Raw genomic sequence first — 26,420 nt, forward strand, 5'->3', positions numbered from 1 at the left:
GTTTACCTACACCACATTGTACAAGTCTTCCTGGACTGGGAGTGCCTAGATTCCTTGTGTATGAAAATAGACAAGCCACAGTTTCAATTATATATTTTTAAAGTTTTGCTAGACCCTGAAAAGCTACAATACATTCATGATAGTACCTGTTGTTTGTGTCATATAAATTAGAACTACCCTTTGGAAAAAAACTGGGAAAATGAAGTAGAAGTCCCAAAAAACCACCTATTAACTTAATAACTCATGTTAGAGAAATTTGCTTTTAATAAAATAGGTAATCATAAGCCATATACATATTCATATATATATGAATTACGAACATGTATATGACCATCAGGCCTATCAGTGAAATAAAACAATATACACATTTGCATAAAACATCTATTATTATAATTAAAAACTGAAAATATAAACAATCTTATGTCTCAAAAGTAGAAAAATAATTTACTAGATATTTCTCCCATGGTACAGGCCCCTGGTACATTCTGTTCATTAACAATAAAAACAAGGGCTCTATGGAAATATGTAGAGCTGTAGGGACCAGAGCTGACTCAGAGAGCTATTGCAACAGCCAAGCGAGAAGTGTGGTAATAAGGCCCTGAACAACAAGGGTGGCAGTGAGAAAGGTAGAGATGGAAGACATGGAGAAATACTAGGAGAATAACATTAAAGACTACTACTACCACAGAGATGTGGGGTGGAAGGCAGATGCAGCTATGAGGAAGACAGGTTTCCAGACTTTCTGACTTGCTAGAGAGAAAAGTTAGAAGCAACATCTTCTGTTGGGAAGATGAGAGTTTGGTTTTGAACATCATCATCATTGTAACAATGGGTGTGTGCGTGCTTAGTCATGTCTGACTCTTTTGTGACCCATGGACTGTGGTCCACCAGGTTCCTCTGTCCATGGGATTTCCCCAGCAAGAATACTGGAGTAGGTTGCTATTTCCTCCTCCAAGGGATCTTCCTGACCCAGGGACTGAACCCATGTCTCTTGCATCTCCTACATTGGCAGGTGGATTCTTTACCACTGTGACACCTGGATACCAGATATTTACTTGTGTAAGGCTTTACTATTTGCCACAAATTTTTACAGACATTAAAAGAAAAGTGCTCACTGGATCCTTTAAGAAGCCTGTAAAACACAGCTACAGAGGGTATTTTATTTCCATTATCCAAATGATAAGGAAAGTTCAGATGTCAAAGGTCAAAACACCAGTGTTGACAGCACTACAGGTCAGGTTCTCCAATTACAAGTCTGGTGCTCTTTCTAGCACATAATCCTGCTTCCAAAGAACTAAAACCATAGGACTCACACAGGCACTAAAAACTCATAAAGACAGTATAACCTAAAGAAGTTGGTGAAGGGAAACTTCAGGTGGATTCACAGGTAACAGATACATGTGTGCTGCTGGGGACAGAGGGATGTTCTCGTTCGTATGCATGCGTGTTGGGGGGAGTAGTTAATCCTGTAGTAGAGACTGTTAGTTGCCTACCTTATCCAGTATTTGTTCCCTTCTTCCTCGCTAATAGAACTTTGGGCAATGAGAGTAGCCGAAAAATTACATTTCTTAGACTCCTTTGCAGATGCGAGTGACCAGAGATATATGTGGAAGTTGCTGAATCAGCCTTTCCCCACATCATCCTCCTCTCCTACATGCTGCCTGGAAAACGGGTATCGTGGTTACCATCTTGAGAGATAAAACAAAGGCCAGGGAAACAGTGAACACCAGCTGACAGTATGCAAAGAATGTCCATCTTTGTGCCCCTGAACCAAAGCCAGCAAAATTCTACCTCCCGAATCCTTTCACATAAACTAACTTGTAGTCAGGGCTCTGTTATTAGTTCATAACCGGTACAGCACCTTGCCTTCTGAGGCTGTGATTTTCAAGGACAACCGTATTCTCCCTAGAGTGCTCTGTAACAGGCTGAATGAATCATGGCTGGTGTGACCCACTGTAACATTCTTTCAGCTTTAAGGTTGTAAAATCTCAAGCTTTGAACATCTTGCTTCCAGAACTTTAAACGACAGAGAAAAATAGAAGTATCAGCCCTTTGGAGATGAGGATTTATTTACTCTGCTTATCTTAAATCAGAGCCAATAGATCACATGGCTTTGAATGTTCTCAAAACAGTCCTCATATTTTTACAACTAAGTACATCCCCTTGGACAGCAAGGAGATCCAACCAGTCGATCCTAAAGGAAATCAGTCCTGATTATTCATTGGAAGGACTGATGCTGAAGCTGAAACTCCAATACTTTGGCCAACTGACGTGAAGAACTGACTCGTTAGAAAAGACCCTGATGCTGGGAAAGATTGAAGGTGGGAGGAAAAGGGGACGACAGAGGATGAGATGGTTGGATGGCATCACCGACTCAATGGGCATGAGTTTGAGTAAGCTCCGGGAGTTGGTGATGGACAGTAAGGCCTGGTGTGCTGCGGTCCATGGGGTTGCAAACAGTCGGACATAACTGAGCAACTGAACTGAACTGAACGTAGTCTTAGAAACATTAGTAATACATGAATAATGTTTGGACAGAAGAGTTTCAAATAAGTAAATACATGCTTTTCCCTCTAACATAACATTAACTTTTTTTAAAACGTATCTAATGATCTGATAAGAAAAAACTCCAAACATCTCAGAGGTTATTTAAAAGAGATCCTAAAAACTAAAATTTGCTGAGAAAGTACCAGGCCCAGTGACTGGAATATATTAAATGTTCAAACATTTGCTAAATGAATGAAAAGTGCCATACAGCATATGCAGAATAGATCAGTAGACTGTTCACCATAACAGGAAAGCAGCATATTTACAGAATTTTAAGCCTATCAGTGACATAAAACAATCAGCTGCTTGTGAAATAAAACTAATTTGGTTTCTGATAGTTTAATCAACAATGAACTGGGCTGTTAAATTAACAAATTTAAGTCTTATAATTTCTTTAAAGAAGAATGCAATCAGCATTGTATTAGTTAAATAGCCTAGGGATGTACCCAGTCATTCCATGAAAGAGATGTCTGCAAAGAGCTATAAAAATTCTGAAGCAACCTCAACAGCCTTTAAAGGATAAGTGTATTTAGGTCTAAACTTGCAGCAAGCAGCAATTTCTAATTAGATGACTTAGAAACTGCTGAAAAAACAGATTAGTGATCTACGTGTCACACAGTAGTCTTTTCTCTCTCTAAATATAGCATGTTATTTGGACAATTTATTACAGCTTTGGTAACAATTCTTTGGAGATAGTTAAACACCATCAAAAAGCAATTTACTTTGTTTTCAGTTAATTTTTTCTTTAATTAATGCAAAGTATAATATCAGTTGAAACCTAATTTCTCTGAATCTGCTAGCAATCTGGCTTCAGTCAATTAGTATCTGGCTTGGATTTGTATTTGAAATTTAAAATTTAAGACAAGAATACGGACAATTTACCAAGTTTCCAGAATACTCTTCTGTCAATATTGACAGAAAGTGGTGCTAGTGGTAAAGAACCCACCTGCTTGTGCAGGTAGACATAAGAGATGTGGGTTTGATCCCTGGGTTAGGAAGAGCCCCTGGAGGAGGGCATGGCAACGCACGCCAGTATTCTTACCTAGACAGAGGAGCCTGGTGGGCTACAGTCCACAGGGTCGCAAAGAGTCAGACACGACTAAAGCGACTTAGCACACACAACATAGAAAAAGATCCTGAAATTGAAATTAGCTCACCTCTCATGTCAGGTATAATTTTAATAACTATGAATTTTAAAGTTAATAGTTTCACATTTTAAAAATTTCAGAGGGTGATATAAGGGTAAGCCTCAAGTTATAATACAGAGACTCACCATAGTGATACAGTAAGAACAAAGAATTGGGTCCTAGTATTGTGAGCTAATTTATTTCTAAATATATACTATGTAAGTCCATGATGGCTTCATCAATCTGATGACTACTGTATATACACACAATCCATCTATCATCTGGAATGGTATGCTGCTGCTGCTGCTGCTAAGTTGTGTCAGTCGTGTCCGACTCTGCGCGATCCCATAGAAGGCAGCCCACCAGGCTCCCCCATCCCTGGGATTCTCCAGGCAAGAACACTGGAGTGGGTTACCATTTCCTTCTCCAATGCATGAAAGCGAAAAGTGAAAGTGAAGTCGCTCAGTCGTGTCTGATTCTTCGCGACCCCATGGACTGCAGCCTACCAAGCTCCTCCATCCATGGGATTCTCCAGGCAAAGTACTGGAGTGGGGTGCCATTGCCTTCTCTGCTGGAATGGTATATATCAGGGTAAAAAATAATGAACATTTAGACCAGGTCAGAAAAACTCTAATGGAATTATGCAAGTACTTAGCAAGTCACAGAAAGACAAACATGGTATTATTCCCATTATATGAGGTATCTAACAGCCCAATTCAAACAGAAAGTAGAATGGCAATTACCTGGGCTGAGGAGAGAGGAACGGGGGAGTTGTTTCCTGGGTACAAAGTTTCAGATTTGCAAAATGAAAGGATCTGGAGATCTGTTTCAAATTAATGTGAATATACTTACTATGAACAGTACTTTTAAAAATGGTTCAGTTCAGTTCAGTTGTTCAGTCATGTCCCACTCCTAGCGACCCCATGGACTGCAGCATGCCAGGCCTCCCTGTCCATCACCAACTCCTGGAGTTTACTTGAACTCATGTCCATTGACTCAGTGATGCCATCCAACCATATCATCCTCTGTCGTCCCCTTCTCTTGACTTCAATCTTTCCCAGCATCAGGGTCTTTTTTCCAATGAGTCAGCTCTTCGCATCAGGTGGCCAAAGTATTGGAGTTTCAGCTTCAACATCAGCCCTTCTAATGAACACCCAGGACTGATCTCCTTTAGAATGGACTGGTTGGATCTCCTTGCAGTCCAAGGGACTCTCAAAAGTCTTCTATACCACAGTTCAAAAACATCAATTCTATTGCGCTCAGCTTTCTTTATAGTCCAACTCTCACATCCATACATGACTACTGGAAAAAATATAGCCTTGCCTAGATGGACCTTTATTGGCAAAGTAATGTCTCTGCTTTTTAATATGCTGTCTAGGTCGGTCATAACTTTTCTTCAAAAGAGTAAGTGTCTTTTTATTTCATGGCTGCAGTCACCACCTTCAGTGATTTTGGAGCCCCCCAAAATAAAGTCTGCCACTATTTCTGCTGTTTCTCCATCTATTTGCCATGAAGTGATGGGACCAGATGCCATGATCTTCGTTTTCTGAATGTTGAGTTTTAAGTCAACTGTTTCACTCTCCTTTTTTACTTTCATCAAGAGACTCTTTAGTTCCTCTTCACTTTCTGCCATAAGGGTGGTGTCATCTGCATATCTGAGGTTATTGATATTTCTCCCAGCATTCTTGATTCTAGCTTGTACTTCCTCTAGCCCAGCATTTCTCATGATGTACTCTGCATGTAAGTTAAATAAGCACAGTGACAATATACAGCCCTGGCGGACTCCTTTTCCTATTTGGAACCAGTCTGTTGTTCCATGTCCAGTTCTAACTGTTGCTTCTTGACCTGAATACAGATTTCTCAAGAGGCAGGTCAGGTGGTCTGGTATTCCCATCTCTTGAAGAATTTTCCAGTTTATTGTGATCCACACAGGCAAAGGCTTTGGCATAGTCAATAACGCAGATGTTTTTCTGGAACTGTCTTGCTTTTTCGATGATTCAGCAGATGTTGGCAATTTGATCTCTGGTTCCTCTGCCTTTTCTAAAACCAGCTTGAACATCTGGAAGTTCATGATTCATGTACTGTTGAAGGCTGGCTTGGAGAATTTTGAGCATTACTTTACTGGCGTGTGAGATGAGTGCAATTGTGCAGTAGTTTGAACATTCTTTGGCATTGCCTTTCTTTGGGATTGGAATGAAAACTGACCTTTTCCAATCCTGTGACCACTGCTGAGTTTTCCAAATTTGCTGGCATATTGACTGCAGCACTTTCACAGCATCATCTTTCAGGATGTGAAATAGCTCAACTGCAATTCCATCACCTCCACTAGTTTTGTTCATAGTGATGCTTCCTAAGGTCCACCTGACTTCACACTCCAGGATGTCTGGCTCTAGGTGAGTGATCACACCACTGTGATTATCTGGGTCATGAAGATCTTTTTTTGTATAGTTCTTCTGTGTATTCTTGCCACCTCTTCTTAATATCTTCTTTTTCTGTTAAGTCCATACCATTTCTGTCCTTTATTGTGCCCATCTTTGCATGAAATGTTCCCTTGGTATCTCTAATTTTCTTGAAGAGATCTCTAGTCTTTCCCATTCTTTGTTTTCCTCTATTTCTTTGCACTGATCACTGAAGAGGCTTTTTTTAAATCTCTCCTTGCTCTTCTTTGGAACTCTGCATCTCATTGCTGGAGCAGCTCAGAGGAGATACCCCATGTCCAAGGTCAGGAGCAGCAGCTATGCTTCACTGGACGGGCTGTGTAGAGATACCCCACGTCCAAGGTCAGAGAAACCCCACTAAGATGGTAGGCACTGAAGTGGCTGTGAGGAGATACCCCACGGCCAAGGGCAAAGGAGAAGTGCTGGGAGCCACCACGGGAGATCCCACCCATGACAAAGTCATGTAGAGAAGACCTGACAGGCAAAGGTGGATCAGGACTCGAGGGATTCCCTGGACCTGCTCAAGCATCTACCCCAAAACCAAAATCTGTCTACTGTTTAATATATTATGCCTTTCACCAACTCTTCTGACATTAACAGGGGGCTATCCCCGACCACCTTTCTCTGAAGAAAATCAACTTAGGGCTCTAGTTAATAAGTCTCCTGTGCTTGAAAGGAGTATTTCAATTCTAACCCCTCTGTCACCATTTTAGCTTGCTTGGCAAGTTTATCCATACTCTTGCAACTAACACACATGATTGTTCACAACACCCCAAGCATAACCTTCGAGTGATAAAGAAGCTTTATTAGAATAATACTGCATTGTTGAGCCAATGTTTGCTACCGAGTTTCCTTGTCCTTTACCCAATGTGCGCCTGGGAGTGCATTAGCTAGTGTAGTTGGTATACAAGAAAAACAAGCAGTAGCCTTGGCATTAGCAACATAAGACCCTTGAGTTAATAAGTTCTTTCTTTTTCGTAACTCACTACACCTTTGCTCCATAAGAATGTAGCTTGGTTTCCTGAGGGGGACTGCAGATTGGAAAGATAAAGGGAAAGCAAGTTTTCTGGTTGACCAACCTTTATCAAGAAAGAGTTACAAAATGTTAACAGGCCACAGCGCCAGAAGATAATGTACATAAGACTCTTATTTATGAATAGCTATGCAAAAAATGTCCTGGTTTCGATAAAGATAAAATTGATGTAATGTTGAGCTGAGTCTGCATGACTCTGCAAATGTGTAACTCAGGGTATAAAAGCCCTTTTTGAAAATAAAGCTACGGATCCCACTTCACCAGAGCTCTGGTCTCTGTGTCTTTCTCTCTCTCCTTTCTTTCTTTCTCTCTCTCTCTCCTTTTTTTTCAGGCTGATTCCCTGGAGCACAGAGGTTCTCTGAGTTCATCTTTTTGCCCGGGCTTCTAAGACTCAATTGAGAAGGCACTCTGCGTCTTCGCTCCATTGAGAGGGTGCCTGAGGCCTCCGTGAACAGAGCAAGTCCCGTGTCAGGGGCTTTATTGGCTTTCTGTGTAAATCAAGGAATATCAGCCTCTTTCTCTCTTCTTTATTCTTTCTCCTATTTTCGCTTATCATTTGACCCCAGACCATCAAGTTCCAGTCCATTATAAGACCCGTGTCATCTCTCTTGCCAATACCGTCCATCCTGAGGGTACCCTTGGATCCTGCTGGGGCTGGACCCCGGCAGAGAAGCCCCAGCCAGACAGTAGGAGGGGCAAATTTGCATTTAGAATCAAACCCCATTCCTGCAGAGATGCTCAGAGGGCTCAAACAAACTTTCTGACCACCGGGACCCAGGGACCCCACAGAGACTGAGACAGAACTGTGTTTGAGCATCTCCTGTGGAGGTATGGGTTGGCAGTGGTCTGCCACAGGGACAGGGGCTCTGGGTGTGGGTTTGGCATAAGTCTGCTTGGAGGAGGTCACCATTAACCCCACCATAGAGCTGCCAGAACTTACACAGGGCTGCAAATAGACTCTTGGAGGGCACAAAAGAACTTTGTGCACCAGGACCCAGAAGAAAGGAACAGTGACCCCACAGGAGACTGACCTGGACTTGCCTGTGGGTGTCCGTGAGTCTCCGGCGAAGGTGTGGGTCAGTAGTGGCCTGCTGCAGGGTTGGGGGCACAGACTGTAGCAGTACATGCATGGGATCTTCTGCAGGAGGTCACCATTATCTTCATTATCTCCACCATAGTTTGGCCCAAGGTAAACAGCAGGGAGGGAACACAGCTCCACCCATCAACAGAATATTGGATTAAAGATTTACTGAGCATGGCCCCCCATTCAGTAAGGATTTACTGAACAAGATCCAGTATCCCCCTCAGTCAGTCTATCCCATCAGGAAGCTTTCATAAGCCTCTTATCCTCCTCTATTAGAGGGCAAACAGACTGAAAACCACAACCACAGAAAACTAACCAATCTGATCACATGGACCACAGCCTTGTCTAACTCATTGAAACTGTGAGCCATGCCATGTACGTCCACCCAAGACAGGTCATGGTGGAGAGGTCTGACAAAATGTGGTCCACTGGAGAAGGGAATGGCAAACCAATTCAGTATTCTTGCCTTGAAAACCCCATGAACAGTATGAAAAGGCAGAAAGATAGGACACTGAAAGATGAACTCCCCAGATCGGTAGGGGCCCAATATGCTACTGGAGATCAGTGGAGAAATGATGGAGTTAAACCAAAAACAACACCCAGTTGTGGATGTGACTGGTGATGGAAGCAAGGTCCGATGCTGTAAAGAGCAATATTGCGTAGGAACCTGGAATGTTAGGTCCATGAATCAAGGCAAATTGGAAGTGGTCAAACAGGAGATGAAAAGAGTGAACATTGACATTTTAGGTATCAGCAAACTAAAATGGACTGGAATGGGTGATTTTAACTCAGATGACCATTATATCTACTACTGTGGGCAAGAGCCCCTTAGAAGAAAAGGAGTAGCCATCATAGTCAACAAAAGAGTATGAAATGCACTACTTGGATGCAGTCTCAAAAATGACAGAATGATCTCTCTTTCCAAGGCAAACCATTCAATATCACAGTAATCCAAGTCCATGGTCCGATCAGTAATGCTGAAGCTGAAGCTGAAGCTGAATGGTTCTATGAAGACCTACAAGACCTTCTAGAACTAATACCCCAAAAAGATGTCCTTTTCATTATAGGGGACTGGAATGCAAAAGTAAGAGGTCAAGAAACACCTGGAGTAACAGGCAAATTTGGCCTTGGAGTACAGAATGAAGCAGAGCAAAAGTTAATAGAGTTCTGCCAAGAGAATGCACTGGTCATAGCAAACATTCTCTTCCAACAACACAAGAGAAGACTCTACACATGGACATCACCAGATGGTCAACACCAAAATCAGACTGATTATATTCTTTGCAGCCAAAGATGGAGAAGCTCTATACAATCAGCAAAAACAAGACCGGGAGCTGACTGTTGCTCAGATCATGAAATCCTTATTGTCAAATTCAGATTTAAATTGCAGAAAGTAGGGAAACCACTAGACCACTGAGGTATGACCTAAATCAAATCCCTAAATTAAAAACGGTTAGATGACAAATTTTGTTATTTGTTTTTTGTCACAATTTAAAAAATACTAAACAGTTTTGCTTTCCTAATATTCAGTTCAGTTCATTTCAGTTCAGTTCAGTTGTTCAGTTGTGTCTGACTCTTTGCGACCCCATGAACCGCAGCACGCCAGGTCTCCCTGTCCATCACCAACTCCCAGAGTTCATCCAAACTCGTGTGCATCAAGTCGGTGATGCCATCCAGCCATCTCATCCTCTGTCGTCCTCTTCTCTTCCTGCCCCCAATCCTTCCCAGCATCAGGGTATTTTCCAATGAGTCAACTCTTTGCATGAGGTGGCCAAAGTATTGGAGTTTCAGCCTCAGCATCAGTCCTTCCAATGAACACCCAGGACTGATCTCCTTTAGGATGGACTGGTTGGATCTCCTTGCAGTCCAAGGGACTCTCAAGAGTCTTCTCCAGCACCACAGTTCAAAAACATCAATTCTTCGGCACTCAGCTTTCTTCACAGTCCAACTCTCACATGCATACATGACCACTGGAAAAACCATAGCCTTACTAGACAGACCCTCATTGGCAAAGTAATATCTCTGCTTTCCAATATGCTATCTAGGTTGGTCATAACTTTCCTTCCAAGGAGTAAGCGTCTTTTAATTTCATGGCCGCAATCACCATCTGTAGTGATTTTGGAGCCCCCAAAAATAGTCTGACACTGTTTCCACTGTTTCCCCATCTATTTCCCATGAAGTGATGGGACCAGATGCCATGATCTTCGTTTTCTGAATGTTGAGCTTTAGGCCAACTGTTTCACTCTCCTCTTTCACTTTCATCAAGAGGCTCTTTAGTTCCTCTTCACTTTCCGCCATAAGGGTGGTATCATCTGCATATCTGAGGTTATTGATATTTCTCCCAGCATTCTTAATTCCAGCTTGGTGCTTCCTCCAGCCAGCGTTTCCCATGATGTACTCTGGATATAAGTTAAATAAGCAGGGTGACAATATATAGCCTTGACATACTCCTTTTCCTATTTGGAACCAGTCTGTTGTTCCATGTCCAGTTCTAACTGTTGCTTCCTGACCTGCATATAGGTTTCTCAAGAGGCAGGTCAGGTGCTCTGGTATTCTCATCTCTAAGAATTTTCTACAATTTATTGTGATATACACAGTCAAAGGCTTTGGCATAGTCAATAAAGTAGAAAGAGATGTTTTTCTGGAACTCTCTTGCTTTTTCAATGATCCAGTGGATGTTGGCAATTTGATCTCTGGTTCCTCTGCCTTTTCTAAAACCAGCTTGAATATCTGGAAGTTCACAGTTCACGTATTGCTGAAGCCTGGCTTGGAGAATTTTGAGCATCACTTTACTAGCATGTGAGATGAGCGCAATTGTGTGGTAGTTTGAGCATTGCCTTTCTTTGGGACTGGAATGAAAACTGACCTTTTCCAGTCCTGTGGCCACTGCTGAGTTTTCCAAATTTTCTGGCATATTGACTGCAGCACTTTCACAGCATCATCTTTTAGGATTGGAAATAGCTCCACTGGAATTCCATCACCTCCACTAGCTTTGTTCGTAGTGATGCAAAAGGCCCACTTGACTTCACATTCCAGGATGTCTGGCTCTAGGTCAGTGATCACACCATCGTGATTATCTGGGTCGTGAAGATCTTTTTTGTACAGTTCTTCTGTGTATTCTTGCCACCTCTTCTCAATATCTTCTGCTTCTGTTAGGTCCATACCATTTCTGTTTTATCGAGCCCATCTTTGCATGAAATGTTCCCTTGGTAACTCTAATTTTCTTGAAGAGATCTCTAGTCTTTCCTAATATTAATCATTATCAAATATGAAGTACTGTAGCCACATGTGAATTACCCATGTGCTCTAGCAAGAGAATTTTTTCCTTTTTAAGATCACATAGGTTCTCGTTTTCCTTCAGGTTTCCCTGCCTCCTCCTGCCCTTTAGAAAAATTAGAACAAGAATGACATGGAGAGTATGGTGCCTCTCACTGAAAAGGAATAAATCTCATTATGTATGAGTGTTGGCTGTTAATAGAACTAAAGTACATTCAGCTCTGGAATGAGCTCTTTCCTGGGGGCAGTACTGGAAGAAGTTAGAAAGGAGGCATCCTTCACTTCACCAGGGCTTCCCTGATAGCTCAGACAGTGAAGAGTTTGCCTGAAGTGCAGGAAACCTGGGTTCGATTCCTGGGTTGGGAAGATCCCCTAGAGAAGGAAATGGCAACCCACTCCAGTATTCTTGCCTGGAGAATCTCATGGACAGAGGAGCCTGGTGGGCTACAGTCCATGGGGTCACAAAGAGTCGGACATGACTGAGTGAGTAATACTTAATCCTTCACTTCATCAAGGCATAAACTTGGCTATAACTCAAACTATAAGATTGCTGTGCTGTGTGCTCAGTCATGTCCAGCTCTTCACGAACGTGTACCTTCTGCACTGGCAGGGGGATTCTTTACCACTGTTGTCACCTGGAAAGCCCCAACTGTGAGATTAGGGGTAGGAGATGAAGAGATATAAACTACTATGTATAAAATATTAATAGATAAGCAACAAGGAAATACCGTATAGTACACAGAATTATAGCCATCATCTTGTAATAATTTTTAATGTAGTATAATCTGTAAAAATACTGAATCATCTTATATACCTGAAACTAACATAGTATTATAAATCAACTATACTTCAATTAAAAAAAATTAATCAGAAAAAATTTTAAACTGAGAGTCCAATGGAAACAAATACAATCTCACTCTGAAAGATTCAAATTCAAAATACCGCAATTTTTAATTTCACTGAAACACTTCAACCAATGTATGATCTTAGAAGTAACATCTAACATTCAGCACTTGAGTCGATTGTTAACAATAAGTAGTTTCATGTTTGTTTAAATCCATTTCTTAAACAGCAGTTTTAGGTTTAAAACAAAATTAGAAGGAAGGTACACAAAGTTCCCATATACGCCCCTCCCTTTATCAGCAATACTCACCAGAAGGGTACATTTTTCATCAAAGATGAACCTAAACTGGCACATTGTAATCACCCAATGTCCACGGTGTATCTTAGGGTTTACTCTTGGTGTTGTGTAGTCTATGGATTTGAACAACGGAAGTATAATGACATATATCTACTACTATAATATCATAGTAAGTATTTTCACTGTCCCACAAATCCTCTGTGCTCTGCTTATTCATGTTTGTTTTAATAATTTCCAAGCTGTTACTTCAAACAACAAATATCACATCCTTGTGGTATGTATATATACAATGAAATTTTATTCCGTCATAAAAAAAGAGAAATTTTACTATTTGCAACAACATGGATGGATCTAGTGGGTATTATTCCAAATCAGACAGAAAAAAGACAAATACCATATGATGTCACTTAATGTGGACTCTGAAAAAACAAACAAGCACAAAAAACAATAACAAACTCACAGACACATTGCACAAACAGGGAAGAAGGTGTGGGTGGGGGAAAAAGGTAAAGGAGACATTAAGAGGTACACACCTTCAGTTATACAATAAACAAGCTATGATGAAGACATAATACACAGCATAAAGAATATGGTCAATAATACTGTAATAACTTTGTATGGGGCAGATGGTTACTAGACTTACTGTGATCATTTCATTATGTATGCAAATATCAAATCACCATGTAATATACCTGAAAATAATATATTGTAAATCAACCACAATCTTGAAAGTAAACCATTACTTCCATATAGAGCTTAGTACAGTGCTTGACATAAACTAACACCAAAGAAATGTTTTGTAAAATCAGAGCTCATTTTTAAGTGTATAAAACTTTATTAAAATTAACCATTTGTTTTCTCCACTTCTGTATAATGAACTATTGAGCAAACTCACAAGCACTCTCAAAACAAAGGGATCAATCAATTCCAGGATTTCATGCTCACTTCTACTGTTCCCTCTCCAGCACCCAAACACACTATTCGCCACCAAGGAACTCCTAATCACCCTCGCCTCTACAGCAACTTGACAAAGTTTCTTCACTGTCGAATCCCCAATATCTCTCTCCACTCCCTCACTCAGTGTGGTGCCTTACCCTGTTTTTCTGAGAAAACTGAAACCTATGATTTTCTTCTTCACTTCAATGTTCTGGTTCACCCTGCTCCTCTCAGGTCTCCAAGGACATAATCGTCCTTGTCACCTGTCTGCCCTACCACATTCCACTCCAAGTAGAACCAGTCTGATTCCTCACTTTCTTTCCCACTCTCTGCTCCCTATGTGCCTTGGGCTTTTTTCCACTCACTTTTACTCCTGGCCTCCTCACCAGAAACGACTTCTTTCACTCATTTCCATATTCACACTACAGCTGTCCCTCAGTATGTGAGGGGGATTGGTTCCAGGAACCCTGAGGATTCTAAAATTCTTAGGTGCTCAAGTCTTCTAAGAGTGGGCCTGTGGCACCCAAGGCTGCGTGCAGAGTGAGGACTGTATAACAAACCTTCAAGTTATGCACAGAAGCACAGACCAATACAACTCGTATTCATTCTCCTCTTACCCCCAAAGCATGTAACGTGCCTCCTGTGGTGTGAATATGCATTATCCTTCAAGTCTTTTTATCTGTGTTCTTCCCCCCAAATTATATTTATAGGCTATTTTAGGGCAGGAACTGTCTTCAGTCTCACCAGATGAAAGAGTCTCCCCAGATGGAAGAGTCTCCCATTTACAGTGACATTCAAATATTTTTTGATAATGGAGTGGTAGTAAGTTTGCTCAAAAACTAACTTTTCTATGACCCCCCACAATACTTGTTACTATACTAAACATAGTGAACCTTTCACATGCATTTATTGAATGTCTGTATTTTTCTTACCCTTTATTCACACAAGCCTTATCTAACTGAAAGCAAAGTCTTCTCTTTCAGGAGGATTCTGCCCATTTACTTGTAATGGTAATAGGCAGTCACCCCAAAGTGGTGTTTTCTGGGGAAGATGACAGTTTAAAAATAGGGTTGAAAGCTCCACAGACGGGATTCAGAGAATCGATCCTTTAATACAAATATTTGAAGTCACCTGCAAAAATGCGTACATGTGCTACATTTTTCAGGGGAGCAAATCCATACTTTAATCAGATTTATTTCCCTCCTTAGGACTTCAAGATTAAGAATGACAAGTTTCCTCAAATCGTTAAATATGGAATCACCAGATAGCCCAACGATTCCACTCAGATATACGCCCAAGAGAAACGGAAAACATATGTTCACACAGAACCTTGTAAACAAATGTTCATAGCAGCATTATTCATAGAAGCCCCAAAGTGTAAACAAAACAATGCCCACTGATGAATGGATATGCAAAGTGCAGCATATCCATACTACAGAACAGTGTTCAGCCACAGCAAGTAATGAAGTACTGACACATGCTACAACACAGATGAACCTTGAAAACATGCTGTGTGAAAGAAGCCAGACACAAAAAGACGCCTGTTGTATGATTCCAAGTTTATATGAAATGCCCAGCATAGGCAAATCCCCAGAGCCAGAGTACATTAGTGACTGCCAGGGAATGGAGAGAGGGTGCATAGGGAGTGACTGCCAATGGGAACTACATTTCTTTTTGGTATGATGAAAACGTTCTGGAATTCCATTAGTGATGGCTGCACAACTTTGTGAACATACTGAAAAACTTCAGAAGGGTGAATTTGTGGTATTTGAATAAACAATAAAAACTTCCTCCTCCCCAGCAACATGCTTGACATCTTTCACGTCATCATTCTAAACCTAAACTCTAAGCATGCACACTAAAACTCAACAGTGCTCCCAACCACCTCCTTTTACTTCAGGTTCCTAATTTACATGTAGTTATTCAGGCTAGAAAATTTCAGAGACATCTCCAATCTCTTTTCTCCAATCTCTTTGAACATCAGTCACCAATGCCAGCACTTTTTTTTTCCCCAACAAAGAACTACATATTGTTGAATATGTAATTCCTGTCAGACATTTATGCTAGATGATCTATAAGTATCTTTAATTTTCACAACAGTTATGCATTTTACAGAGGAGAATGCTGTGGCTAAGGAGATTTAAGTACCTTTCCTTCAGTGTTTCTACCTCCAATCTATCCTCCATCCTTCAGCTGCAGTGATCTTCCTTAAAGCCGTGATCCCCTACCTAAAGCTCCTTAAAAGCTTCTGTCACAAAGCCCAGAGTCCCTAATTTGGTATAAGGTGCCTTCAGGATCTCTGTCTCTTAACATTTCTTACACCAACTTTGAGTTCCTGGACTCTGAGTTGCTCTTTCTCCTTCTGCCTCTGGGCTTGCCTCAGGATTCCCTTACTCATTCACTCAACAAATAGGTATTAAGAGCCCACTAGGAGCCTGACATTGTAGAGATTCCCTGGTGGCTCAGAGGGTAAAGCGTCTGCCTCTAATGCAGGAGACCCAAGTTCAATCCCCAGGTCAGGAAGCTGTCTTGGAAAGGAAATGGCAACCCACTCTAGTATTCTTTCCTGGAGAATTCTCTGGACGGAGGAGCCTGGGGCCACAAAGAGTCGGACACAACTGAGTGACTTCACTTTCTTTTCACTTTCAGGAGCCTGACATTGTATTGCTACTTGGGCAACATTGTGAATAAAACAGATATATGTACTGCCCTCAAGGTGCTTAAGGTCTAAGGGAAGACACAGTAATAAACAAGTAGTTACAGATTGTGCTAAGTTCAGGAAGCAGGATGCTATATTACAGAACAGAAACATGCTTAGGAATCAGGGGAAAACTACAATGACTGTTTTAGATGGGTTAATATGGTAAGGTTTCAGGTGGTGGCATACCTTAAAATATGAAGACTAAGAAGCCAGTTATATGAAAAGCAGGTAAGAGCAGAAGAGGTGACAAATGACAAGAGGTGCTCCTAGAGACATCAGCAGAGCCCAGATCAAAGATTTTTGTAGGTCATGGTTAGGAGTTTGGATTTTAATCTAAGTTCTTACTGCAATAGATTTCATTGAAGACTTTTAAGTAAGACAGTGTCACTTTTGCCACTGAATAGAGAAGGGATTGGAGGGGCACAAGAGGAGAAATGGGGACACATGGGCTGAAGATACAGTAGTGGTTTAGGTGAGAATTGTGGATGATTTGGACAACCGTGTGATAGTGAAGGAGGAAAAGAGCAGATCAGATGCAGAGCTGGCCTGACTTGCAAAGTCATCAGCTCAGAGTGATGAAGAGATGAAAAGAGGATATACAAAGTTGGAGAATCCTCACTGATAAAAGAAAACAAGGTTACTACAAGAACAAAAGATCACAAGGTCTCAGGCTCATGCTGAGTGAATACTCAAGAGGTTGACTATTTTCATTTTATAACATCACATCAACTTGCCCAGGGCTTTTCACAGCAAAGTTCAGCAATATAGGTGCAAGTGCAGAGGGCAAAAGTTTGGGTTCATCCAGAATATAGGTTTTGTCAGAGGAGTAAAAGGCAAGCAAGGACAAGAGAAAAGTGTATTTTCAAGAGAAAGATCAGAATAATAAACTATGACATGCACTCTAAACTAGATAAGGGGATACAGATAGAAAATGTAACAAAGGACTGAAGGTACAGATGAAGCTCAGGAATTGTCTCTTTGGGGTACATAAACAAGGGAGTTATAAAGGCAGGAGATTGTGGTCAGATAGTAAGGAGTTATAATTTGCTGCTTCTGCTTGCAGTGGTCATCTCTTCCTCTAGACAAACATGACTATTTGATCACCAATCATATCCATCTTACGCTTTTCTGCTCCCTGTCTTCCCACGACTCACACCACCCCCCACCCCAGCATAACCACCTAAGTTTGTCACTATTTCATCAAATCATAAAGGCCCACCTCAAACTATTCCCTCCTTGAAGTATTTATCTTTCTCCCACTGGCATCTCTCCTGATGACAATCCTCACTCAGTATGCACACAGTATTCCTTTTACCAAGCATTAGTCACTCTTGCCCTTCCAGACCCCTCTACTCAACAGGGAAAGGGCATTGTTATATACAGTCAAAGGTCTCTGGATCCCGTGGCAGTACCCAGAACAGTGCCATGCATGGAGCAATCATTCAATAAATCCTAATAGGGATCTCAGGCTCACATTCGTTCTCTAAAGCAGGATTCCACTGAAATCATAATCCTGTTCACAAAAGTCCAAGATAACTCCATGTGTCTCAAGTGTGGTTCAATCCACTGTAACATTCACAACACCCTCATGGGTGAAACAACACTTGTAGGATGGAGGGAAACTGGAACAGTCGATCTAAAAGCTGGGTGCCACAATTTGAACAAAATCACGTTTATTAGAAAACAAATATTTTTACTCATAGTTTACTGCTAGGCCGTAGAGACAAACGGTCATATGAGAGGTGCCAAGAAGACAGAGGGTTACAACCTCTTGGTCTGACCCGCCTAGTACCTACCTTCCTCCTCTCCACCTCCAGATGCAGAGTCCGCATTAGTGATCGCCCCGGGGCTTGCTGCCATGGCAAGCACTACGCGGGCTCAGCCCAAACCAAAAGAGAAACGGAGCGGGCGCCGGTCTGAGAGAGACCAAAACTCTGGCGGTGAAGCGGTTGCTACCGGGCTCTTCCGGAAGCTGCAAGAGCGTGGACGTCACGTGACGGGGAATGGGCGGGGCTACGCAGGTTTGTTTTGATTCAGGGGCGCTTGATATGTATGCACGTGGTCTCGGTTGTGGCCTTTCTTACCTTCTTCAAACGGTTGTCTTCTTTTACTGAAGACATTTCTTGGCCTCGCTTCTGCTTCTCCTCCTTTCCTAGTCAGGTCCTTCGTTTTCGCCTTGGCACTTTCCTCCTCCCAACGGTATTGGAGTTTTAGGGGATGGTTTGGTTTTTTGTGGCGCTCAAGGCAGTGGAAGGTGGCTCTGCGTTTGCTTATTGTGCAGCCACTCTTAACAGCCTTAGATAAGAGAGTTCACGCTTCTCTTCCCCGTCTCTTCCCCATCTCTCTTGCCCACTGGCAGCAACAAGACTCCACCTGGTTTTCGTGGCTGCCGGGAATGTGAGCCTCAGGCTAACGTGCTTTAATTGCGTTCCTTGTGACTCATTTCCAACCCTGAACAAGCAGTATCGCGACTTAGATTTTCAGGACACTAACCGACAGCTGTCAGACCTTTGGATTTGTATATCAAAATACATGCAACTGTTGGCTGCTTGATCAAGAGATCGACAACTTCCCGTCTTCTCGTTTACTCTAGTCAAAATCATAATAACTGGAGATAGATCTAGGATGCTCATTTGGGGGCAAAAATCTTTCAGGTTTAATAAATATATCTTTATTGCTCTCCTAATAATGACAGGCAAAAGAGTAGAAAGAGATCTATATCTTCTATATATGAACTAAATTGATTCGTTTATAATTTCCTCGTTGGTATGTAAAGCACTAAAAAATGATTAAATAAGACAGTATTTACTATACATAAAAAACAATTTTCATGCGGCAATCCTTCCTACTACGCGTCAGTCTTATTCTATCTCCCGCTCTAAATTCTGAAGTTATAAATCCTTCAGAATTGAGAATTAACCCAATATAGAAACAAGCATTAGCTTAAGTGACCGGAGATCTTCGAGTTGTTTACTGGGCACATGACGTAAACTTGGACACTTCCTCCAACAATCCAGGTTCCTCGCCTAACCTCCTTTATTACAGCCTGTCCGGGAGTTCCCTTTTCCCCAGGCTCAGCGGCGCTCCTCCCGGTCGTTCCAGCTCCTCCCGGTCCGCGCTCTGGAACCCCGGCTCTACTCCGTCTCTCGCCCAGGTTGCCTCTTCATCCCGGGAAGACAAGGCACCTCGGGTCCCGCACCCTAGCCCCCTCCTCTCCGGTCTCTCCTGCCCCTCCTCCCCGCCCGCGGCCGGCTAGCGCGGCGCAGGCGCAGCAACGCGGCCGGCAGGCCCAGGGCGACCAAAGCAACCTCGGCCTCGGCTTAGCCCGGCAGTATCCGCGCGGGGCTGGTCGGCGGCACTCAGGACCTTGCGGGGCGGTGGCCCCGCGGGCCGCGCGTCGAGATGGGCTCGGGCTGGAGCAGCGAGGAGGAACGGCAGCCGCTGCTAGGGCCGGGGCTCGGGCCTGCGCCGGGGGCTGCTTGGAGAAGCCGGGAGGCGGCGGCGGCACTGCCCGCGGCAGCCCCGAGTCCCGGGCGCGTGTATGGGCGCCGCTGGTTGGTGCTCCTGCTCTTTTCGCTGCTGGGGTTCGCGCAGGGCCTGGTCTGGAACACATGGGGCCCCATCCAGAACTCGGCGCGCCAGGCCTACGGCTTCTCCAGCTGGGACATCGCTCTCCTCGTGCTGTGGGGGCCCATCGGCTTCCTGCCCTGCTTCGCTTTCATGTGGCTTCTGGACAAGAGAGGTGAGGGGGTCCCAGGAGCCCCGGCCGGTGATGTTACTCCTGGGGGAGCCGCCTCCCTCGTCTTCGTCTTAGAGGTTGTATGAGGTTGATCGAGTATTGCTGGCATCCCATGCCTGACTAGGAACCCTCCGTCCCCAAAGCGACAAATAAGGGAAGATTTCTTTGCAGATACTGTTTTGTTTTAAAATCAAGGCCCATTATACAACAGCAGGGATTAGGCGAGCTTTGGATGTTCAAGTTTCTGCATGTGTGGATATAAGAGCATCCCATGCACATGCTTTGTGTGTTTTCTACATCTGACAAAAATGACTGATGCTTTGACTTCAAAGGGGTTTGGGGGTGTTGAGGGTGACAGGTCAGAAAATAGAATGATGATGCCCAGATACAAGGAAGTAATGAGTTGGCTTTCCGTAATAGATGACTCCAGCCCAGAAAGAGCTGTTGGGGAACTCAGGACCTGACGCTTTGGTTTCTGGAAAAGGGTGCACAGCAGCTTTAAAGTGTGTGTATGTGACCAGCTGCAAGTGTCAGCTGAGATTTTTAACTCTCAGATAAAGCTTACAGATGAATGAAGACTCTCTTTTCATAGAGAATACTCTGGACAAACATCTCACTTTCCCACTTGCCAGTTTGATCCTGTGAGGAGAAAAATGGTCATAGGGTTGAATGTTAAGACGTCGAACTATACCACACAAGTATGGATAAATGATTCATGGCCAATGTGATGTACCTGCTAAAAAGTAGAGGACAATTTTAGGCACAGAAGTGTAGTATCTAAAAGAAGAGAAATAATTTGACATGCTTCTAATGTTCAGTTCTGGGCATTAATTTTTGAAAGGCCATTGGCAAAGTGGACTCCTTTAAAAGTTGTATAACAAGAATGTAAAGGGTATAAAAATCATAATGTGTCAAATGAAAGGAATTGGGTGTGTCAAGCTTCAAAAACAAACTTGAGGCAGGATATAAATATGTGTTAAATGAGGAATTAGACTTAATGTGCCTAGTTCTAGAAGGAAGAACTAAACTGAGTGAAGTTACAAGAAGCTGTAACCCAAAGGGATACAGGAAAGAACCTTCTAACAATGAAAGTATCCAGCCCTGAAAAGTGGGGAACTTCCAGGTAGAGATATGTGCTAGTTGCCGAGAAAGTTTCTTGTACTGAATGGGGTTTTTCTTTTGTTTGGATTTATTTGTTTTAAACTACATTAGACTTTATTTGGATTTTACTAGTTTTTCCACGAATGTCTCTCTCTTTTTTTGCCCTGTTCTAAGATTCAGTCGAGGGTCCCTAATTACATTTAGTTGTTATTTCTTGTTAATCTCCTTCAATCTGTGACAATTCCTCTGTCATTCTTTACCAGGTTAGATAACTTAAGGGGAAATACTATTTTATTGTTTCTTTTAACTTTTTATCAGGAGCATTTGTCAATATTATTCCATAAATTTAGCCAACTATATTTTTAAGGTAGAAAAATGCTAATTTTTGTCCTTTTTATTATAATTATATTCACTATATATATATGATAATTACATATATATATATATAAAATTACATCTACTATTCTTGGCCAGATAAATTAGGGACTACCTATTTTCTTTAAAGGGATTCCCCATTGCAGGGAATCCACCTGCAATGCAGGAGATGCAGGTTCGATTCATGGCTCGGGAAATCCCTTGGAATAGGAAATGGGAACCCACCCTAGTATTCTTGCCTGGAAAATTCCATGGGCAGAAAAGCCTAGCAGGCTACAGTCCTTGGGGTCTCAAAGAATCAGACATGACTGAGCACACACACACATTCTCTTTATAAAATAAGTTACTTTAGGAGTTCTTTCAGCGTTTCTATGACTATATGGTGAATTCTATTTTATGTTTTCTGTTGGCTAGAGCAACAAAAAAGAAATTTTAAATTCCCTTGCTTTTCAGTAGAAAAAAGCCAGTTCTGCTTTCATACATTGGCTGTCCTACTGCAGAAGTCCTATTTGCATACATAGAAGTGAGTTCCTGGCATCCCTGGGTATCTTTCTCCCCAGAGGGTAGGTAGTTGTCTGGTCTTGTGGTCATGGGTCCCACCCAACTTAGTAGAAGACCAGTTATCTTCCTGAAATTGGTTTTGTACTCTCACTTTTCATTTTCCAGCAAGGAGATAAAAAGGGACCACCTACCTAGTGAGATAATGAAAGAGCCAGAAGTGGGTGTGTGCCCGGGAAGCCAATGAAGAAAATCTCAAGAAGGAGATAGCACCCAAATGTGTGCTGAGCTCAAGGGACATAGCCCTCATGGAGCCTACATTCTAATGAGGAGATCCAGGCACCAAAGGACAGTAAAACTAAATGCTTAGTGTGTCAGATGGTGATGAATGTTTTAGAGAAAAATGGAAGTCAGGCAGGGGAGAAAGGGGATGTGACTGGGTGAAACTTTCTCTAGACTGTCAGGGAAGGCCTTACTGATCATGTGTGTGTGAGCAGAGACCTGAGGGAAAAAGGAAACACACCTTGGCAATTCTGGACAAGACTCTTTGGGACAAAGACAAAGGCCATAAACTTGTTAGGCATATCTGAAAAAGATACATAGCAGAGAAATAACTTGTAGAAGGATTGTTGGGCAGCTCAGAGGGCCTACTTTAAGTGACTAGGCATTAATTTCAAATGAGTTGAGTTGTAGCTGAGTTGAGCCTTAAGGCCACTGTAAGGATGCTGGTCGTGAAGATGTGAGGAGGGTTCACTCTACTGGAAGGTTTGAGCAGAAGGTTAAAATGATGACTCTGTTAATATCTTGAGAACAAGAGCCACAGCAGGGAGACTAGTTGTAAGGGTAATGGACCAACTTAGATGGGGCTGATGATGACTTCCAACTGGGGTGAAAGTAGTGAAGGATTTGAGAAGTGGTTGGATTCTAGATACCTGTTGAAAGTAGACTTACCAGGATAGGCAGAGGTGAAGTATGAGGAAACTGGAGGATTCTAAGATCTTTCTCAACTTTTTTTAGCATTAGTAATTGGGAGAATCAAGCTGCAGTTTACTTAGATGTAGAAGATTCTGGGAGGAGCATTTTGGGGGTAGATCATGAATCTGGCCTGCAGATCAAGAATTTGAAATGCCTATTTGATATAGGATAGGCTAAGTTGAAGAACTGATGCTTTTGAACTGTGGTGTTGGAGAAGACTCTTGAGAGTCCCTTGGACTGCAAGGAGATCCAACCAGTCCATCCTAAAGGAGATCAGTCCTGAATATTCATTGGAAGGACTGATGTTGAAGCTGAAACTCCAATACTTTGGCCACCTGATATGAAGAGCTGACTCATTGGAAAAGATCCTGATGCTGGGAAAGATTGAGGGCAGGAGGAGAAGGGGACGACAGATGATGAGATGGTTGGATGGCATCACTGACTCGGTGGACATGAATTTGAGTAAGCTCTGGGAGTTGGTGATGGACAGGGAGCCCTGGCGTGCTGCAGTCCATGGGGTCGCAAAGAGTCGGACATGACTGAGTGACTGAACTGAACGGACCTGAAACTGTCAGTTTATTGCCTGAGCAATAAATTTGTGTTTTGTCAACCTGTAATGGTATTTAGTCAGGGAAGGCAATGGCACCCCACTCCAGTACTCTTGCCTGGAATATCCCATGGACGGAGGAACCTGGTAGGCTGCAGTCCATAGGATCGCTAAGAGTCTGACACGACTGAGCGACTTCACTTTCATGCATTGGAGAAGGAAATGGCAACCCACTCCAGTGTTCTTGCCTGGAGAATCCCAGGGATGGGGGAGCCTGGTGGGCTGCCGTCTATGGGGTTGCACAGAGTCAGACATGACTGAAGCACTTAGCAGCAGCAGCAGCAGCAGCAATGGTATTTAGAGTCTTGGAGCTGAGTGAGGTCACCTGTGGAAAGGGATGTTGCTTCAGAAGAAGACAACCCAGGGGCATTCCAACATTTAGAGCTTGGAGAGAGAAGGAAGAACCAGCTAGTGAGGACTGAGAGTAGAGCCTTAGATTTAGCAACATGGAGATCTTTGGTGTCTTTTAAAAGAATAGTCTCATTAGGGTGGTGGGGGTAAGTTCAAGAGTATAGACATTTATGTTAAACACACTGTAAAGGGCAGCAGAGAAATGAAGGAGTAGCCAGGGGGAAATATGACTACTTAGAAGATATGACTACTTTAAAGATAAGAGATATTAAAGCATTTCTCTGGAATACAGTGTCCTAATGGATCCAGAAAAAAGGGAGAAATTGACAATGCTAAAGGGAGGGGAAGGAACTGCTGTAGCCATATCCTTGGGTAAGCAAAATGGGATGCAGTCCTCAAGAGCACAAGTAGATAGGTTGGCCTTAGAAAGAAGTATTGACAGCTAATTCTTCAATAGTAATGGAAGAAATGATAAGAGCGTATAGATTACAGATGCAGATGGTGGGTGCTAGGAGCTTGTGGGAATTACCTTTGTTTATAGTTCTCAGAAAATAAGAAACAATATTGCCACCTGAGAGTGAGGCTAGGAGAACAATTCTTGGAAAATTGAAGAGATGTGATAAATTGTAATACTGTTTCCTAGGAAAGGAGAGAATACGCAGACTAGGAAATTGCAGTAGGATTGTTGGACAGCTCAGAGGGACTGCTTTAAGTGACTGGGCATTGATTTCAGGCATGACCAGTTAGCGTGGCTGTGTGTCTCCCTCCAGCCTGTTCTGTTGGGCAAGCACAGGCATGGGCAGAGTTGGCAAAGAGAGAGATCACCAGAGGTGCAGTTTGCCAAATGTGTACGACTAACAAAGTGCAGGCAAAGAGTCGAGGATTATGTAGAGTGATATAACAATGGAGCACGGAATCTACACTAGGTAAAGGAGAAAAAGAAACACATAAGATGGATGAGAAAAAGTAGTAGGCTCCAAAATTGTTATTCCCAATGGATGAAGAATTTAGATTACTGGAAGGAATGAGTGGGAAGGAGAGAAGGTCATGGTTGAAGAATGGGATGCTTGAAATTGGGATTGTGTTCTGGATGCAGTTATGGTAAAGATAAGGTTGGAGTTTAACCAAAAGAGTGGACAACCAAGGTAGGGTAGACGACATGATCGTGGAATAAGAAGTCAGGGGACTGAGAGGCCTGGGTATTGAAAAGGTCATCTCTTGCATTGAAATCACCAGATTTGTGAAAGATATAATGTCCTCAGAGGTATTAATGAGCCAAAACAGGTTTAAGCCTGGAGGGTGAATGATGTGGAGGCAGGTATGTGGTGGTCTGTAGACAGTCACAGCTGGGAGTGGTGAGCATGACAATCAGAATTGGGTCAATGGCTCTTCTGGCTATGATGGAGTAATAGGAACTGGATTTATTCTTCCATCTTAAACTACTGAAAGCAGAAAACAAAATCAAGGTATATGAAACAGTGGTTTTCAGACATTGGACAATAGGTAGAGCAGAACAGTGATCCTTACAATTGCTTCACCCAAAGATGTGGAGTTCAAACAGAGCCCCACAGTTTTCCTAAGTCGAGGAGACAGCTGAGATGTATAAGAGGCCACCACAGCCAGAATTCTTAGGGAAGAATACCAGAGAGGAAAAGAGTTCACAGAGACAGTTCTTGATTTGTAGGGAGTTCTTCTTGGGTCTTCAGCTGAGCACTGACTAGCAGTTTACACATGAAGAAACTACTCAAGTCTGAGAAAAGGACCAGAAAGGAGCAGGCAGAACAATTCTCACAGTTCATGCGAGTCTGGGAATAGTTCCCATCCCAACAGCCAAAGTGGGAAAACCTCATAATACATAGGAGGTTGGATTGAATGATCAGAAGGGTGCTGCCTCAGCAGTAATGACTAACAAGCTCTAGACTAAAGGCTGCCCTGGTTCCACCTAATAAAACTTAAAAGTACTCCTTGAAAAGATCAAAAGTAACTATATCCCAAAACATGGTTCAAAAATGCTTACAGGAGTTGAAAAAAAATCTATCACCCAACAGGTTAAAATTCAGAATGCCTGACATCCAAATCAAAAGTTACCAAGCATGCAAAGAAACAGGAAAATATAACATTTCAAAAGGAGAAAAAGCAATCGGTAGAACAGACCAAGAAATGGCACGGGTGCTAAAATTAATAGACAGGGACATCAAAGCAGCTACTATAAATAGATATACTACATGTGTTCAAGAAGATAGACAAAAGCATGTTAAGGAGAGACACAGAAAACATAAAAAAGACAAACGTTAAACTTCTGGAGATGAGGATGTAATCTGTGTCTGAAACCAGAAAAAACACGCTAGATAGGCTTTTACAGCAGATTAAACATTATAGAAGAAAAGATTAGCAAACTTTAAGATGGAGTGATAAGTACTATCTAAAGTAGAACACAAATGAAAAAAGTGATTTAAAAAACACCACAAGTATCAGTGAGCAGTACAGTTTT

General features: G+C 42.4%; 2 protein-coding genes across 3 annotated transcripts in view; one reads left to right on the forward strand and one right to left on the reverse strand.

The window, feature by feature from the left end:
• The window catches only part of HSPBAP1 (HSPB1 associated protein 1), a 56,784-nt gene extending 37,475 nt beyond the window's left edge, over positions 1-19,309 (reverse strand). The window contains exon 1 of one of the 2 annotated variants that reach the window (XM_044942544.2): positions 18,368-19,309. Coding sequence is in view for 1 of the 2 variants with exons in the window: in XM_006044216.4 (XP_006044278.4) it covers positions 18,080-18,143 (64 nt within the window). In the remaining variant the exon portion in view is untranslated. Of the gene's footprint in view, positions 1-18,079; positions 18,280-18,367 lie in introns of those variants that run through there. The other variant, XM_006044216.4, reaches the window with a different exon arrangement.
• A 56-nt stretch (positions 19,310-19,365) lies between these two features.
• The window catches only part of SLC49A4 (solute carrier family 49 member 4), an 86,996-nt gene continuing 79,941 nt past the window's right edge, over positions 19,366-26,420 (forward strand). Inside the window, exon 1 of the mRNA XM_006044215.4 lies at positions 19,366-20,025. Within this exon, the coding sequence (XP_006044277.1) occupies positions 19,686-20,025 (340 nt within the window). The 5' untranslated portion in view covers positions 19,366-19,685. The remainder of the gene's footprint in view (positions 20,026-26,420) is intronic.

This window comes from Bubalus bubalis, chromosome 1, assembly GCF_019923935.1.
Source record: "Bubalus bubalis isolate 160015118507 breed Murrah chromosome 1, NDDB_SH_1, whole genome shotgun sequence".
Classification (NCBI taxonomy): Eukaryota; Metazoa; Chordata; class Mammalia; order Artiodactyla; family Bovidae; genus Bubalus; species Bubalus bubalis.